This window comes from Micropterus salmoides, unplaced genomic scaffold, assembly GCF_014851395.1.
Source record: "Micropterus salmoides isolate LMB-PRFRI ecotype aquatic unplaced genomic scaffold, ASM1485139v1 Ms_hic_scaffold_6, whole genome shotgun sequence".
In the NCBI taxonomy this organism is placed as follows: Eukaryota; Metazoa; Chordata; class Actinopteri; order Centrarchiformes; family Centrarchidae; genus Micropterus; species Micropterus salmoides.
Genome location: NW_024044348.1, coordinates 38,915,972 through 38,934,583, shown reverse-complemented (window position 1 = coordinate 38,934,583; position 18,612 = coordinate 38,915,972). Strand labels below are relative to the sequence as shown.

At 40.1% G+C, this 18,612-nt stretch overlaps 2 protein-coding genes and 1 long non-coding RNA gene across 8 annotated transcripts in view; 1 reads left to right on the top strand and 2 right to left on the bottom strand.

Moving 5' to 3' along the window:
- fadd (Fas (tnfrsf6)-associated via death domain) lies at window positions 1-6,577 on the bottom strand. Its single transcript, XM_038701619.1, has 2 exons — window positions 6,081-6,577; window positions 1-671 (listed from the first exon to the last, which is right to left on the bottom strand). The coding sequence occupies exons 1-2, from the start codon at window positions 6,382-6,384 to the stop codon at window positions 394-396; spliced, it is 582 nt and encodes a 193-aa protein (XP_038557547.1). The 5' UTR covers window positions 6,385-6,577; the 3' UTR covers window positions 1-393.
- LOC119890368 lies at window positions 6,393-6,792 on the top strand. Its single transcript, XR_005442222.1, has 2 exons — window positions 6,393-6,479; window positions 6,576-6,792. It is a non-coding gene; the product is annotated as an uncharacterized LOC119890368 (long non-coding RNA).
- A 1,660-nt stretch (window positions 6,793-8,452) lies between these two features.
- Window positions 8,453-18,612, bottom strand: part of ano1a (anoctamin 1, calcium activated chloride channel a) — a 70,474-nt gene continuing 60,314 nt past the window's right edge. For 5 of the 6 annotated variants that reach the window (XM_038701610.1, XM_038701611.1, XM_038701609.1 and 2 more), the window contains 5 exons: window positions 15,485-15,637; window positions 12,979-13,031; window positions 12,558-12,742; window positions 12,185-12,290; window positions 8,453-11,514 (listed from right to left, as the gene is read on the bottom strand). In XM_038701610.1, coding sequence (XP_038557538.1) covers window positions 11,272-11,514; window positions 12,185-12,290; window positions 12,558-12,742; window positions 12,979-13,031; window positions 15,485-15,637 — 740 coding nt within the window. In that variant the 3' untranslated portion in view covers window positions 8,453-11,271. The other variant, XM_038701614.1, reaches the window with a different exon arrangement.

The following is an 18,612-nucleotide window of genomic DNA, read 5'->3' as shown; positions in this document are numbered from 1 at the left end:
TTTCAAATACCATCTGATTTTATTTTCATATCACAAACAAAAATCAACCATACATGTAATCAGTTTGATGGCTTGAGGTCCCTTGCATCAGAATATAATGTAAATAAAAGATTTCTCCATCACCACCACCAGTTCTTTCTTGTCATCTTCAGATAAAACATGACCGATATCAGCTGACACTGAACAGAAAGGTGTCATACTGAAACAAGCACGGCTTAGTCCTTTAAACACACGTCTCTCTCAGGTGCATGTTTATTGACATTCAGGAAGTTGACTTAGTCACAGAAAGAGATTATTTTTGCATAATTCCATGTATTTGCATATTACTTTCTTGAAATCTGATTTATTTAAATCACATCATTCATTTTCATTCTCTAAGGTAATCTCAGTCCATCAAGATCCAAGGGGTTTAAGTCTGTCCACCACTTTATCAGCAGTCAGGTTGTACTGGCAGGCTCTCAGGCCTTCTATCAGCTCATCTGTTCGGGCCTCGGCTCCTCGACTCTTCCTCCACTCCTTCAGCAGCTCCAACGCTGTTTCCTCCAGCTCTGTGGGATGCCTCTTGGAGATCGACTCCAGCTTAACCTCACTCAAACCCAGTTTGCGGCCCAGTTTACGCCAATTTCTTCCCAGATTCTCTGCAATCACCTCTGTAGCGATGTCCAGTCTTGCTGAAAGCAAAAAACAGTGAAAACAGCGAGATTTTAGAGAAAAAAATGACTTCATCAGTTCTGACTGACTGGCAGGGAAACTCAGCTATCTAACCTCAGTGGGGTCGTTAGCTAGGATCGTTGATACCCGGGTGTAAACGGCTTCTCCTCAGGCCAAGACTCTGTTTACTTACATCTGAAGGACAGAGGACACTCATTTGAGGACCACCAGGTGCACATTTTAGACAGAGAAGATGGATGGTTTGAAAGAGGTGTCAAGGAAGCATCTACACCAGGGTGGAGAAGCCATCATTGAACAGAGGAGGGGGTCTACGCCACCACTTATCCCCCACTTACAATGCTGTCCTTTCATCACTTCCCAGGAAACTCAACAAGCATTTCCCAGGGTGTGGAGGGACAGAGGTGAGATAAAGATAAAGAAATTATGTGAGGTGAGAGGGACAGGTGCATGCGGATGCTGATAAAACAGGAAGTTAGTTCTTACAGTTTGGCTGCTGATTTGAGCGCTCACATCAGCAGATGGAGCTGCAGCAGTGACTCACAACTCACGGAGCTGACTAACCTAACAGCTGCCGCAATTTGTGTCAGAAATGGCACTCCTTCTCAGAGTCAGAACTGAGTCAAATCTGAAAACACAGGCGTGATCCACATATTTATATATTATATATGAGTTTCAGTGTGAATAAAAGTCCAAAATCCGCTTAGAAATAAAAGACACTCCTAAAACTTCAGAACTAGCTAGAAGTTCTCGTCAGTATCCCAGTAATACAGTGTTGTCTGTACGTCAGTGGATACACTGCTTATGTGGCGTACATTCTTATAACCTTATAATGCTGCCATGGTCTAAGCACTATTTGTATTATGGGAACTTTAGTGCCAAAAGTTAAAAGCGTGATCATCTACCAAATAGAAGTAAGACAAAGAATAGGCCTAATAAAGGAGTGATTAAATAATCAATATCAACCCTTTCACATCACACTATAAATATTTTTGACATTACTGAGGCTCCGAATGTCCCATCGATACTGATGATTCATGCTACATTACCAGTTAGCCCACTTTCTGAAGTCAAACACTTTTACTGCTATGCAACATGGTCACATACTAATGCACGTTTTGGGAGGCCTAAATAATATCCTAATGTAGGGGAAGACCTGTGTGAGGGGCCAACAATGGAAGATGCTCGATCACCTCTGGATTCTAACGGGAGCATGAAATAAAGACCAGATTTGAGGGGTCTGGACGTGGAGTAGGGGATGAGGAGATGTAAAATGGGGCCTGTCAATGCACAGCTTTAAAAACAATGGCCTTTTTAGATTAATCATTAATTAATTATCTTATTCTCGTGTCCGTCAAGACTAGCAGCTTCCAAGACTTCCTCCCATCTTTTAAATGCTTTTTAGTTATCGTGCACATGCAGTTATTGTAAGGTTTTTATTTTTCATTTTTCCCCCTCAAAGATTTCAGTTTGTTTTTCTATTGAATTGTTCACATTATAGGTCACATTAAAGGTTGGAAAAGTTCTGACATGATTTATCTTTGTCTCATTATTTTACATCATAAGAACCTGGCATTTTAACAGGGGTGTGTAGACATTCCCTATCCACTCTATGTTATAGACCAAAACTGTCGGGGGACTTCGAATGATGCACTTAAGCGCCTTTTCCACTGCACGGTACCAGCTCACCTCTACCAAAGTCCTTATTGGCAAGTCCTGCCACTCAGCAGCCATCTTGGCAACGCCTGGCACTATTTTTGGTATCCCCTCCGTTGAGGTTCCAAGCGAGCTAAGGCGATACCAAAAGGTGACCTGAAAAAACTGCAAACTACTGATTGGTCAGAGAGAATTGACAACAAATCCATTACGAAATAACTAACTGGCAGCCGGTGTGCAGCTAGTCCTGCAGTGTGCTCAGAAGGTGCTGCTGCTGCTAACGTTAGCTAAGTTTAAGAGCTCAGTTTGTTTATAGTTTAGGATTCCTTTGGTGTTGAGGTTTCTACTGGGAGCCAAATTACCACCGCAGCCATTTCCTCTCCAAAACAAACTGACCCAGTCAATAAAAACACAAGCAGTTTCTCTTCAGCGGACATCAGAGAGCTGACCTCTTGACAGGGTAAGAGCTGTCGGCTGGAAATCTTTTAATGTCAGTTAGCACTAATGTAAAACAGGTAATGCCACGTAACCTTTATTTTGATTTATAAATAGGTCCGTGCTGTTGGGTTTTTACATTTGTGTTTCTCTGTCTTTTTCTGTGCTAGTTATTTTAAGAACTTGATTGATTTATCCAGTTTGTTATTAAATTTGTTAGAAACTTGTGTCTCTTCATTACACTCACACAAGATTACGTCACAGTAGTTTGTGATGCGTTGCTATGGCGACCAGCTAAATTGAGAGGGTACTATTTGCAAGGGAAATCGGAGGACGGAGCACCAAAGCAAGTTGAGCTGGTATCATCCAGTGAAAAAGAGGCTTTAGCTCCTCTCTCCTCCTCTGTTTCGGCATCGGCCCCTGCAAGTTTTGTGTTGCAACTTCAAACTTTCAGGCTAAAACTGTGTTGATGACCAGAGTCGTTTATTGCAATCATTGCCTAAAATATAAACACAACAGATCATACCCTTATACCTCACTACAGAGGTTCTTTCAACAACCTGTTTGTTATGTTTATTTAATAATATACTGTTAGTATAATATTAATATATTAATTATATAATGTTACTTAATTGATTAGAATTTCATATTTTAGTATACTATATATTTTACCCTTAGTATAACATTAATTCCAGTTGCAGCAGTTTCTTTTGTGAGTTGTTTTCATTCAAAAAATGCTCTACATGGTGGTTCAGTAACTCTCTAATTTGTTAATGCTAAGTGATAACTCAATAATCATAGCATTCCTGCATGCCGAACAAGTAAATCATTTGAAAGTTTGCTGTAGCAAGTCAAACTTTCTTAAATGTCCTGCCCCATTTAGGCTGCGATCGGTTGGTCGAAGAAAAGCGACACCGTCGAGCACATCGACTTTATGAAAAGTTCAACATTTCAACAAAACTGACAGAGCTAAATGGTCAACTGGTCAAACACAAACCTTCCTTATCTTCTCCCTGCTGACTTGCGTCTCACCGCTTCAGCTGCTGACGCATCTCTCTCTCTCTGTTTTAGTAAAGCGAGTTACCCAAGCGACCACAGAGCGACCTGCCCATCGTGTCAGGTCACTTTGGATAAAGGCGTGAGCTAAATGAATAAATGTAATGTAAAATGGTCACAGCCTGGAGCCCTGTGCTAGTGTGGTTGTTTCTCCTACTACTATATTTGGAGAGCGGTTTGTGTGTCCCACCATTCCTCAATTCCTCAGCCTGTGTTCACTCACGGCCAGCTCTACACAGGGGAAGAGGCCAACAAATTCAAATTTTTTGTTCAAGGAAATTAATTAAAGGATTATTAGGCCCACTATGTGAGAGCTTTTTTGGATGTGTGTCATGCACTTTTCAGCACATACCTTCCAAATTGGCTTGGAGGTGTACCCTGAGGGTGAAAGCCATGCACAGGGCTGGGGAACAGGGGGCAAAAGTCTCAGGGTTGATGGGAGAGTCACGCTGATAGTTTAAAAGGCGATTTGTTCTAGTCCTTCAAATGTGTGATGCGGATCATGTATAATCCATCTGACTTGGTCCATGAAACAAAGAGTATAGTATAGTAACAGCTGGGCGTTCACATGGGTGCATGCCATGGCAAGTTAGAGAGACTGGTTTCCAGCTTGTGCCTCTAACAGAAAAAGTAATCACAGACTGAGCCAGAGACTAGACTAGACATGATTCTGTTTATTGCAGATCTGTTTTATTAGACTGCATTAGCTATAGCTAGGTGTGCCTAATAAACTGACTGAGTGTATGTCACACTTTGACTTGGCAGCAGAGACAAACATTATTATTTCTAGCAGGAGCTTTCGTAGCAGCAGCAGCAGTGATGTAGCAGTAACCTTTAGTTGTAGCAGTGACTTAAGCAGTTACGCATACGCAGTGACCTGGAGGGCAGAACAACAGACCAGAGGCCTCATTTATAAACCATGCGTACGTACAAAACAGGGCTGGAAACGTGCGTACGCCACTTCCCGAGCACAGTTTGCGATCTATGAAAAACAAACTTGAGAACGTGAGAATGTGCGGTCCTCCACAGAAACTGGGGAAAAGAGAAACAGCGACTCAAATGGCAGAAGGATGAAATGTTTGAAAGGGATACTGTTCTGTAAAATAAATCGAAATATTACCTCTGAGTATTATAGGCCAATAAAACTTAATTTAATAATATTGGTTCATTTGCCAAACAGATGAAAGCCTTTCTAAATAAACAAACACCCTGAACCATGATTTTCCCTGAAGTGCGCAATAAAAAAAAAACATATAAAAAGGTAATTTGCTGCACATACAATTAAAAGACATGATTTAGAATAATAAACACAGATATCCGTTTCTGCAATAGAACACCTCAAATATGTTGTACAATTTAATCTGGAGTCAGGACAAATTACATTTAAATTGATGCTGTTTTTGTTGCCCCAGTTGAGCAAATACGAGTGCATAGTAATAATATATTTATCTTATGTTCATTGACTTATCTAGCCAAAACTATAAAAAAATAATTACACCACTCTTTACAGACACATCTTGTATATTTCAATGAAATTATTATATAATCTAATATGAAAGAAAAATAAATCCTCCTGCAGTCAGTGCTCTCCTACAAAAGCTGTAATTGTTTTTTTTTTAAGATAAAGGTCATCTAGTGTATTTGAAGAACAATTGCCCAAAACATACATTTACATAACAAGTTAAAACAGGATTTTTATGGAACTCAAAATGTTGACTGAACTGGTTGTTTTAGTCTATGGACATTAGACAATTAGTAACATTAACTGTAAAATAAGAAAACAAAGTAGGCTATATCAGTCTGTGATTCCATAACTCATATTTTAACATAGTTTTCAACTAGTCTATATTCTGCATAACAGAATTCAGGTATGGCTTTTGGTTTTAGTGTTGCTGCCCCAGGATGGCAGCTCACACCTCACTCCCGGTACAGACACAGCAAACGCCCTTAAATTTCCCTTCCCACGATTATTTGGGTCACCTCTCAACTCAAGAAAAAGAAAGATATGGACACAAACTGCAAGTGTTGGGCACGTGCGCTCCATGTAGGCTAAAGTATGCATTTCTGCCGTTAAAATCGCCAGAGCAACAACAACTAGCCTATCCAGCATGTTGGCAACACAAAAGTACCGCTCAGACTAACTTCCTGGTTGGCTTGCAGCAGGATGTGTTATTGGCCACCAACAGAACGTGGCGTCACATGAACACTATGAATAGGCCTGACGTTAGTAGCTGCTGAACACCGGGTACGGGTTCGTTCGTTACCTCTCTCCGCCTCGTCCGGTTGGTTGTTGGTGTCTTCATACAGCCTTTCAAAATTGTTTAATTTGTCTGAGAGATCTTGTCGTCCAATTTTTTGGAGAAGCCCGGACAGGAAGCCCGTGTTGTCGGCTGCCAGCTTGCCTCTCTCCGTCAGAACCTGAAACAGCTGGCGTCCAGTGGTGAGAATTTCCAGGTCTCTTTTCCGGATGATGTCTGGAACACACAGAAACTTCATATCTTCCAGCTGCTTACTTGACAGCTCATTAGAAAGGTCCAGTAAAACGCCGTTAAACTGTAGAGAGCTCATGTCTAAGACACAGACGGCACCTCCACTGACACACCGATGTGACAGGCTACTTCAGTTTTACTTTCACTTCCGCGTGACGAACTCGGCGGGGAAAGGTCTGAGCTGAGAGACCGATCCTCCAAAGTAAGTACTTTTGTAAAGTCAAGGGAGGATCTCATGTGACGGCCTGTTCTCTCTCCTTTTCTTTTCAGGTCTTTCTTCCTGTTTGGTCAGACACGCCCACCTGTTTAAGCTGCGGTGAACCAAGATGTCTCTCTCTTCCTCGTGACCTCTCCCCTGGAAGGCGGGTGCCTTTCAGGAGCTCCTTTTCTTTCGGTTGTTTGTTTAGAGTATGATGAGTTCGAGTGTACTTGAGTTAATTATAAGTGAAGGTAACTTTAATAAAACCTTATGGTTCATTTAAACTGTTTTCTGCGTGGACCTTCCCTCTTTGTTACGTTCTTCCACCAGCTGGGCATAACACATCAAATTAGAATATCGTGGAAAAGTTCATTTATTTTCGTAATTTTATTCAAAAAGTGAAACTTTGAAATGTGGCCACTGCAGTGGACTGATGCATGCAATGGCATCAATAGTAATTCAGTGGAACTCAATATAGGTTCAAAAACTATGTTTTTAAAACATAAATATGAACACACTTATTCAAGTGCAAATTATATCATCATTTTAAATAATACAAACTAAGGTAGGATCTACATAGGCAGAATATACCTTAGATGTTGTTAGGCACAAAAACAATTAAAATCTGGCTAAAAGAATTTCTATAACATCCTATTTAATTGAAAAATATTTTTACTGGTCTAGTTTTTTGAGAATAAAAGGATTTTACAGCTATTGCTGAGTTACTTGGGCATCTCCACTTCCATCCCCCATTTTAAATTTACAACGCAGTATGTCAAAATGAGAGAGATGTAAAACAAAATAATCACATGGAATTGTAGACAGCCCTTTGGGGGTCCGCCAAGTGGTGGTTGGGACAAAATGGCTTTCAGATATCTGTTCACTTTAGTAGACATCATTAGAGTATAAGAATAAAGAGTAATACAGACATGTCAACCTTCTGAGGCGTTAAAGTTCTGAAAAATGTTCTTTTATGCACTCAGTACTTTTGCACGAAGTCCTGCATCAGTGCAGCGTGGCATGGAGACAACCAGCCTGTGGCTCTGCTGAGGTGTTATGAAGCCCAGGTTGCTTTGATGGCGGCCTTCAGCTCGTCTGTATTGTTGGTCTGGTGTCTCTCATTTTCCTCTTGACGATACCTCAGATTCTCTGTGGGGTTCAGGTCAGACGAGTTGGCTGGTCAATCAAGGACAGTAACACCATGGTCAGCAAACCAGTTACTTACTGTTACGGCTCTGTGTGCAACAACAAATTCAAATCTCCTGGTAGAGGCTGCATTGACTCTGGACTTACTAAAACACAGTGGACCAGCACCAGCAGATGACATGGCACCCCAGATCATCACTGACTGTGGAAACTTCACTCTGACTTCTGTGTCTCTCCACTCGTCCTCCAGACTCTGGGACCCAGATTTCCAAATAAAATGCAGAATTTACTTTCATATGAAAAGAGGACTGTTGTCCACTGAGCAACGGTCCAGTTCTGTTTCTCCTTAGTCCTGGTAAGACGCTTCATGCCGTCTCTGGTTCAGGAATGGCTTGACACTAGGAATGTGACACTTGTAGCTCATTTCCTGGACTCGTCTGTGTCTGCTGGCTCTTGCACTGACTCCAGCCTCAGTCCACTCCTTGTGAAGCACCCCCAAGGTTCTTGAATGGGCTTTGCTTGACAATCCTCCCAAGGCAGCGGTCATCCCTGTTGCTTGTGCACCTTTTCCTACCACACTTAACCTTCCAGACAACTTATTACCAGAGAGAACATTCAGTGGCATTTTGGGAGGTGGGAAAAAAAGAGAGATGACGACATTATGTTGCGTTCAGGTTTCCACTAGGCTAGGTGTAACACCCACATTAGTTGATATTGTAATTTAGTGGTACAAATGTGCAATTAAATTAAAGTACTAAAACAAAGTTAAATGGAGAAGTTTTCAATAAATGTGTAGACTCCATGCAGTTCATCTTTTTTATTTGCAGATAGTTTAAACAAAAAAGACTCAAAATATCAGAGACAGACAAATAGGTTACACATGCATTTACGTACACGTTTTAAAATGTGCTTTTACATACATTATAATAGACATTAGCATGTCACAACATGTAGGGTTTTATTAATGCTGTAAATACAGCATGGCAACAGACGGCAGGAGGAGGACATCACATGAGGGATATTGAGGAAGGGTCTTCACATGTGACATCAGGTTATATGAAAAAAAAGGAATGTCTAGCTTAAACAGGCTCCACAGCCCTGTGGCAGCATGTAATATATCACTGAATATCAACACTAAACCTACTTACATACACAGTATTAATATTTTTAAGATTAGGTAAAAATAAAAGTCATATTCCAGAAGGAAGTGACATCTTGGTAGGCTGTATCTAGAAGATGTTTTCCCAGGCATCCTTCCAGCGAAATGGGTCTATGTTAAAGGTTTATAGTACATTAAATTAAAATGAAGACAATAAGATAAAGTTTATCACGGTCATTGTGATAGTCTAGTTGATAGATCAGTGGTCCCCTGCTAACTGATAAAACCCTTTCATCTCATACACTTAAAAATGCATTGTCATGAAACTAAGATATGCAACATTTTGACCTAGACGTGATTCTACATCACTGAAAATTAAACATTCAATACATTCTATTGTCTGGGTTGAGGGCATAAATTTGGCATAATTCAATATATTTATAGCAGCGGGCCAGATTTGACACATCAATGAAAGTCTGCAGTACATTTATGTTCTTCAAAGTGATTTGTAGTCACTCACAGATGTTTTTGCAGTTTGATAAATACAAAACACATTATTTAGTCTTGAATAGTTAAAGACTTGCAGCTTTACGAAAGATGCCTAATGATTTATAAGGTTAATGTAAGCCAAGATAATAATATTGAAACAGTGCTGCCTCTCATGGTTTCACACTGTATCCCAGTAAGAGAGTCAGGAAAGCTGTCACCTCACTCACCAACTGTCACTGTGGTCACTTGAACAAGCTGCTGTCCAGTCATACGAAAATATTCCTACTTGAGCAGAAACAAAGAGTCCCTTTAACTTTGAATTTGACATGAATGTGGCAAGATTCCTCAATCCCATGATGGCACACACTGTCTACACACACTTGTACTGGTAAATGTGGCTTTAAACATGAGCACATTAAGCTCCATTTTCAGTACACAACTGTCAGCTCGCCTGTGCCCTAAATGGTTAAACATACATTTGAAATGGACATTTGATTTCCAGTTGCTAACTCTATACTAACTAGCTAGCGGGCATTAGCAAACATCAGTATGAGCTGCTGCATGGGAAAATTGTTTTACTCAGCAAAATCTCAAATAAAGCTGAGCGTATTCACAATATACAAGGTGTTAATGGTTTTTATGGTTTTAAATCAGAGGAATAAAAAACAATTACTGCTGGGCTCTTTAAAGCTGCATAAACCAACATTTCCATCGATGGTTAAAAAGTGACTGAATTCTGTCAAACATTAGAGGAAACGCAGGTGATATCCTCAAACCGCACCCTGCCCCAGTTCATTGATGACCCAAAAGACAAAAAATGAACAGGGGAGGCAAAAGATGAAATGCTGGAGTCTCCAAATGAAAATGGAGAGCTTGCTACAGCCTTTGTGGCCACTAGGGGGCAGCAGATTATCACCTTTTAAGTTGAACTTTTTACCAAATAGTTTCACATGTACACATCTAGTAGACAGAGCAGCATTCATTTGGAGTAGTGTTGTTTATAGCAGCTAGTCATTTAGAATACTAACCATGGATCGCATTACTATGTGTAATTTTAAAGCTCTTGCTTATTTATGAGTTCCCCTCAGCCCTACAGAGAGTTTTAGCATCCTGGAGCTCTTTATTTTTATATTTTGGTTTCATGGCAAACTTCATATCAACCTTGTCTCCAGCAGCAGGCAGATGTTTTCTCAGACAGATCTGACTATCCACAACCAGCTCAGCAACAAACAGCAGACTGATAGCAATTAGCTTATTACAAGTTAATCAAAGAACCAGAGAAAAATATAGCTGCTTGAGCTAAAAGCACGGTAAATACTGGACTGATGAATGCTAATGACGCTCTGTGTTGGATTTGTAAGTAATTGTTACGCTCGCCATAGCTATGTTATTTGGTGACAATATGTCTATGTTGTGTTTTCATATTGTTCTGCTGCCCTCAAGTGGCCAAACAATCGAGAACCAAGAAATCAGTTAATGTCTGAAAGTGTCTCGGAGATGTACATTGATGGCAGGAAGGAGGATCTCATTTTGTGTTCTCATCAGCAACATTCCATGAGGATGACTTGGATGGAGTGACAAAGGCTGTCTTCAATACAAAAGCTGCATTCACGTATCGAGAGAGGTATGAACTTAGGCTGTGTGTGTGTGTGTGTGTATGTGTGTGTGTGTGGGGGGGGTTGCACTGCTTTCTCAAACATCCTGAATGACGATCTCGTCAACAAGGAAATTCACTGCGAGTCAAATGAAGCTAATGGCTTGTTCCTTTCAAAGACATCCAATAAATAATGTTTTGTTATCATATATCTAACTACTTGCAGGATTTTTGGTTAAAGTTTAAGTTTAAACAGTCAGATCATGCCTGCAAATATTCCCAAACAATATAAATGGAGCAAAAGCTTAGCTGAATATTACAACTGATGATGTGTTAATGGATAACCAGCAAGCTTTAACCAGCTGATTAACTTCTGTATAGTTTGTATACAGGTTTTGTTTACTTGATGATGTTCTCCCAGAGCCTAGCTGCTAGTAGTTTAACAGCAGTTGGTGTGTGAGACGGGTCTTGAGCGGGGCTGTAGAGGGCTCTGATTGGCTGACGAGGGGGGGGTGCAATTGTCCTGGGTGCAGTTGTCCCGTGCTGCAAGCCTTTTGCCCTGCTCCTCCTTCATAAAGAGCTCCACCATGAGGATCTTCTCCTTGTGCATCTGGAGGCTGATGTCCTTAGGGATGTCAGGGATCAGCCAGTCCACAAAGTCACTCATAAGCATCACCAAGTTCTGCGTGGAACAGAGGAAACAGAGAGCAGATAGGAACATCTCAGAACTGAACATCTCACTGAGGCAGAAAACCACAGATTTTAAGTAACATTAAAACAAAACAACATCCATTTTTGTTTAGCAGCCACTGTGTGTTTCAAAACTGTGTTGACATTTGGTTTTACTTTGAGATTAAATGACGACAATGTGACATTCTGAAAGGTAGTGTAACAGTAGCAGCAGACTTAGTAATGTCATTTACACAGCAAACTTAGTGAATTATAATTATGACTACAAATGCCATACTTTCATAATCATAAGATTCTAATTCACAAGTATGACCCACACAGTAAAACATTTGAAAGCCAAATGTATACATTTCTAAATGATATCATACCTAGTTTGGCGTTTCTCGTATCAGCCAACATATATTTAACATCCATTCCAATATATATGCAATCAGCTAATATTGATTTATCTAATCTATCTAATTGGAACATAATATCATAATAAATGTTTTGTTCTTACAATATTTCTGAGCTACATTTTGCAAATGTTTAGCATTTAGCAAATGTTTGTTTGCATTGCCTACATAAAATATGAATGATACAACTGAGTGCCATGTCTGTTTAAAAGCAAGAGGCATACAGTATGTGTGCTCTAATATTAATATCTGTGTGTTGCTCCAAACCTGAAAGACAATAACAAAGGCAAGGCGGGCGGCCAGAACAGCCCAGAACTCCTTAGAGAGTTCATATGGTGTGCTGGACCAGGGAGGCTCTCGGTAGTCCTTATATCTGGAGACAGAAAAACAGAGTCTTGACCTATGCTTTTATTTAGAACATTCATTTGATGCTTTACTATTTGACAGGTGTCCATTTTTCAGTATGTATGTTGTTATAGTCTCCCGTACCATAGTACAATGCAATATTATGAGAGATGATGCTGAATTGTTTGTGAGGTTTTTGCATGAGAATGGTAAATTTGATATCACTTACTGTCCCAACACATCAGCAGACTCATTTCCAAAATCAAGTGCCCCCAGCTATAAAGTGAAACCTTACCTGCATATTACGACCTTGTAGCCCAGGTGCAGTGGCTCGAGAGGGTCTGTTCCTGGCTGGAAGTCGCTGACATTGAAGTAAGACAGAGTGTGATTGACGAAGCCGTGCATGGTGCCATCAGGGCTGTACATGTACTGGTAGACCAGCCGTGGGATGAAGTTAGAGGTGAAGGAGATGACAAAGGCCTGGGGAACAGAAAACTTCTTATCTGCTTACGGTCATCAGGAAATCTAATGACAAGGCTAAACTATGACTCCTTCCTGATTTCTGGATTTAGAGAAGACCATAAATCCATAAGGTGACACTGACTAAACATTTTCATTCACTTTTATTTTCCGGCTTTTTCATTTCCAAGCCACAGCATGCTTCGGAAGTAAAACTTGCCAGTCACTATAAAAAGATATAAAGATGCAAGACTTACATTAACAATGACTGCTACCTTGCTGAGGCCTCTCAAGAGGTTGTACCAGATACCTGCAGAAACACAGAGTCATTAAAGTGGAAACAGCTGCTTCAGTACTCGATAGGGTCAGTAAGTACCAGCCACTACTAGATGGCAAAAGCACTCGCTGCAGTCACTGTGTGTTAGGAATGTTAGGTGCATGTTTTACTGCCTTAACAATTAACTGATGTATTACTGCTGAGCAGGACCACATGTGCTGCAACTGTTCACTATATCGTCCAGACAGACCAGTGTGTCCGTTCATGTCTGTATATTAAGAAAACCAACTTACACGGATTTGAAACTTCATTGAAAGAGCCAGTCCTTCACAGTCTTAGCCCCAGTTCCATTTCAATATGTTGACATCAGTTTTTAAGGATGCATTTGATAACCTGGCACCCTCCTTTAAGCCTAGTGCCAGAAATGATCTTTGATCATCATCTAACCTTGATTATACTGTTAATATATTTTGATATACTTGATATTGCTTCAAAAATCAGATCATTTTCATCATTTGACTTGGAGAAAGTGATTCATGCGTTCATGCTTCATCTTCTATAGAAATGATTAACTGACGGAGAGTAACTTTTTCTTAACCAGCCCAAATGGCAAAGCATGCTCACGCCTTCAAGTTGTACACAGTGCTGCAGCCTCATTTTAGCCTCTTTGCGTAGGCTTTCAGGGGATTTTAGAACTGATTTTTCAGGGTTTATTACTTTTAAAGCATTCCATGCTCTGACTCCAACTTCCATCTGTGAGCTGTTGTGCCCGTATGTGCCTGCACTTTATTCAGACCTTACAACAAAACTCTGTTGAAGTCCCCTCATCAACTAAAGGAGACCCAAACTCTGGAACAACCTTTAAGTTATTTATCTCCCTTGCAATTCTGCATTAATCGGTCTTTATATACCCTGTCACTTTTAACTTCTTCTTTGTATTGTCCCAATCATTTTTCCTTTTTAAACATTTATGTTTATTGTGAAGCACTTTGTAACTGTTACATCTTGTTAGCCGGGGGAAACAGGGATCTTGGAACCAGATGCAGACACATGCACAGCGGAGGTACGGTGAGTGAGGTTTTATTTGACAAGCAGGTGAAAACTTACAAGTGCTGACGAGGTCTGCAGTCCAACAACAAACGTACAATAGTCCATATAGAAAACAGGAGAGTAGTCCGTAAATCCCAAGAAACAAAATATATATTCAAAAACACGAGGCGAAGGCGAGATGCTGAATACGAGACACACCACAATCATGAACAAATAAGAAACATGTAATGAGTGTAAAGAATGGTCCAGCTGAACATAATGACATACAGGTGATACCGCTAATGGCTCGAGCAGACTACATGACTTTCAACACTGGCTGTGGCCGACTCCACGTCCTCCAGATATTCAGCATACTAGATATCTGGCCGTTGTTGCCGATGCATCAGTGATGTGTTTTAAATGCGTCGTTGAGTAGTTCACACATAACAATTGACTCACAAATCAGGCTTAAAATCATGTAGTGTGAACTAGGCTTAAGAAAATCTGTGAGACAGAAACAGGAAGTAAAACAAGACAAGAACACTACGGGGCAGACAAACCTGCAGACAGGATACACTGAAAACAGAACATAACCAACCCAGTAACATTGTTCTGAACAGTGCTATACAAATAAAGGTTATTATTATTATTTTTATTGTGATTTAAAATATACTGTGTGTCTGGTGCGAATCAAGAAGAATCACTGCGATCAAAATCGTTGTGTTCGCACTTTCAGTGAAAGCCTAGATTAACATTTTTTAAAAGTCTGTTTTACAACAATATTCCCATGCCCGTATGCTGAACCTGTTTTTGGTTACTGTTACCATCTCTCCTGTCCATACTGGTCGTACAGAGATCACTTCCTAATACAATTCCAGTGTACGTAAGTGATGGGGACAAAATCTGCAGTCCTCTTTCTTTGAAAAAATGCTTTCAAAACTTTACGTCACAGCTAATATGAAGCTTCAACAATTTGACCTTGTTAAATCAGCTGGTTATCTTAACAGTTAGAGATAGTCACACAAACAGAGACTTTTGTAACTTTGGAAGATACCCACTTGATTTGGTTCAGACTGCTGAAGCCACATTATCTTTATCTGAACTTTAAAATGCATTCTTACACAGGACTGTAGATTTTGTCCCCCATCTGTTACATTTATGTCTTGTTAGCAAGGGCCATTACCTACAGGATGAACCTTTCCTTAATGGATCAGTCAATATGGACAACTTTATGTGAGTGAAAAATTAAGAATGTGGTTTGTTTTGTCTGAGGTACTGTAATTTCTAATTAGCCCACACATGAAGTTAATCAAAACTAATTGCAAATCTCTCTTCTCCTGAGTTTCTCACCCTAATGAAGACGATTTAGCTGAAAACATCTAGGGGAATAAACACAGCATATTGGGGAAGTGTGATCTTTATCTCCATGCATTTCAGTTAGGGTTGTGGACACCTACCAATGTCTTTGGCTTTGGCTGCAATTGGTCTACGCAGCTCCATAACAAACTTTTTGGCATCCAGGCGAATCTCAATGATGTTATTCAGAAGAGCGAAGAGCGGAGCCAGAGGGAAGGAGGCCACGAAAAGAGTCACCATCCCAAACTGGATGACTAAAGGCACAGACGAGAGGAGAAATGAGCAGAAGTTACTGGAGGAACACATTGTTAAAAAACTAACTGTAGTGACAGTTCAGTAGTGGAATGCTAGACTGTGATCCACCAAAAAAAAAGTGTGTAAATTTGAAAATTATATAGGATAAAAGAAAATTTCAGTCAACATAAATATAGAAAAACCCAGATGGACTCCTCAGTCTATTTTTTTGGGCTATCAGCTACCTGATGTCACGACCCACCTTTTTAGAAGAGCTTTCGGCCATTTTATTTTTTTATTTTCATGCTCTATGTGTTATACGTTTTATTTTTAGCACTTACCTGATTTGGAATGCTGTTTTAAGTGTGTTACAAATAAAATGTATTATTAATATTATTATTGTTATTAACACAGCACATGCCACATACTGCAATAAGGAACAATTGATTTTAAAAAACAAGACAGGTGCTTGTATTTTGCAGTAAATCTGCCAGTGTAATCAAATCTGCTCTAAATGAGCTCCTCTTTCACCATTACTAAAAGGGAAAAGCCATCAAACACACACAGAGTTGTTCCATCCTCTTCCACAATGTGGTGCCAAAAAGCAGCTAGAATGCTCCATTCCCTCATCTCACACACTAAAAATGTAAAATAATCCAACCTTCATGTCTGTTGGGTACACATTTCTTAAGCTTTATAGATTTTCTGTTGGAAAAGATGGATGGAGTAGCTACTGTAGAGCTGCACCAGAGGTGGACATCTCGGTTAAATCAAAGCTGCAATCAAATAAAAAATCCTGCAACCGACATTTATCACCTTTAAAGGTTGTTACGGCTAACATCTCAGCAAACCGTGCCCAATTTACACATCCAGCAAACACAGAGCAACATTAACATTCATTTAGAGTGATGTGCGGATGATGAGACATTTATAGGTTTATCATAATGATAACAAGCATAGTTTTATGTGCTTATCAGATTATTATTATAGAGAGGGTTATTTTGGTTATCTCGGCACATTAATGCCTTCTGGCATCCTTGGAGAATTCTAATTATTAATTCGTTTGAAGGAAATTTGTTTTCTTTTGGTGTTGTGATCATTGATCAGTCTGAACCCTCCAGCTGGCAACATTGTTGGGCTTTATTATGTTACATATTTTCTGACAGAAATTAATGACTTTCACATCTGCTCACATCAGTGGAGCCGTACACAGCAACAGGCAGAACATGAGCTGAGGAAAGCATCATCAGCCTTTGACCAGGTGGCTTCAACATAGAAGTGAAAATTCCTTCAGACCTTCACATGACTTTTCACTACACATTTTTGTTGACTTGGACTTTCTTATTATGTAGTTGGTGTGAATGCTGGAAGTGTAAAGAGGGGAAAGTTATACGACCAGGCGAGGGCGAAGGTGTTTCAACGCTGGAGAAACCTCAGGGTGAGGGAGGGATGAAGGGAAGGGTCTAATTTGTTTGGCAGTTGAGTCCAAATTTCAACAATCCCCCTGCAGAATCACTTACTTTCCCTTTAAATGATCAATATACTATTTACAGGCTCTGTGGTGTAACCCACACCGCTCATTATTTGCTTTACTTTTAGCTATGTTGCACAAATAATTTGTTACACCTGACTGAAATGCTATCTACAGTTACTACAACCAATACTGAGCCATTTGAGAAGCAACATGTTTTGTAGTGTAGTTGTGTTTAGTGAAGAAGGTGTAGGCCGGGTTTTGTCATTGTTGGACTAGTCATTAATTTTTGTGGCTGTCCTACCTTACACACACACAGAGTACACCGAGACTGACATCAAACATGGAGCAGCAGTTTTACAGAGTCTCACTACAGTGTTGAGCTTGAAGTAGCTTTAATCTTCTCTCAGTAGTATTGGGAGGTTTGGTAACATGATGAGCCTCTGCAAGTCTTTATTATAGATTTCCTTCCCTCAGCTGGGATGTCTGTATCAACTGCTTAATAATCTAGATCCTAAAAGAGCAATTACACAGCTGCATGAGCCATGAGTTCTGGCCACATTAAAAGCAGGACACTTGAATCTACTTATCTTCATTAAACACACATGCACCCCCCCCCCCCCCCTCACTGACTGACATTCTGTGTGCTGTGAAATTGGATGTCTATAAAATTTTATTAAAAAAGGTCAACACAGTGTACCTCAACTAGGAGTTTAGCTGGTTTCTCACCTTTAACAGAGGAATATGCTAGTTCACTAGTGCTAAAAGGTGCTGACATTTGCAATGTTAAGCAAAGGTCCAACATGAAGCAGAGTAGAGAGAGAGATCATTACGTTTATTACGTGATTCAACATTTCCCTCTCTCACACACACGCCAACGCACAAACACACACACACAGCAGTCCACTACTTGCCCCAGATATCTGTGATATTACAACAGGGTGTAGGCCTACTCACACAAGGCAGTCCGTTAAGTTTGCCTGAAAAAAGCCATCAAAGATAATTGCTCAAGGAGAGACTGCAATCCCGCCCTTTATGTTAATATAATTATTTACACTGCTTGTCGACGGCACACAGTAGCATATTATCATTTGTAGTGCTGTACTAATTGGAGGATGCATCAAAAAGCCAATAATACTAGACATATAATCTGCAGTCAATACAGAGTGATACAGTAGGTTCATTTTCGCGGGTTGCAGCCTCAACCTGTACGGTCAAAACTGTGCGCACGATCGTGGCTGATGGTGGAGAAGTGCAGCCATCCTGTCAGTCATGCAGTGTGTGCAGCATAGTTCATTATGAAAGTGTGTTCATTTAAGTCTGTTTATCTTGTTTAATGTAAATAAAAGTACGTACTAATTATAATGAAAAATACATTATTTGTGATTCAAAATAATGTTGATAAATGAATTAGTGACCCCCACAGATGCAGGATTTTACAGGCTCCCACATAACTCGAACCCTGAGGAAACATCAACAAGGGTTAAACAACTAACTGCTCCTCAGGACAGACATAGCAGCGGC

Bases quoted from the DNA above. Each gene is read 5' to 3' on its own strand.
- fadd (XM_038701619.1), bottom strand. From the start codon at position 6,384: ATGAGCTCTCTACAGTTTAACGGCGTTTTACTGGACCTTTCTAATGAG. The intron at 672-6,080 runs GTAACGAACGAA...TTTTGCTTTCAG, and splicing joins ACCGGACGAGGCGGAGAGAG to CAAGACTGGACATCGCTACA.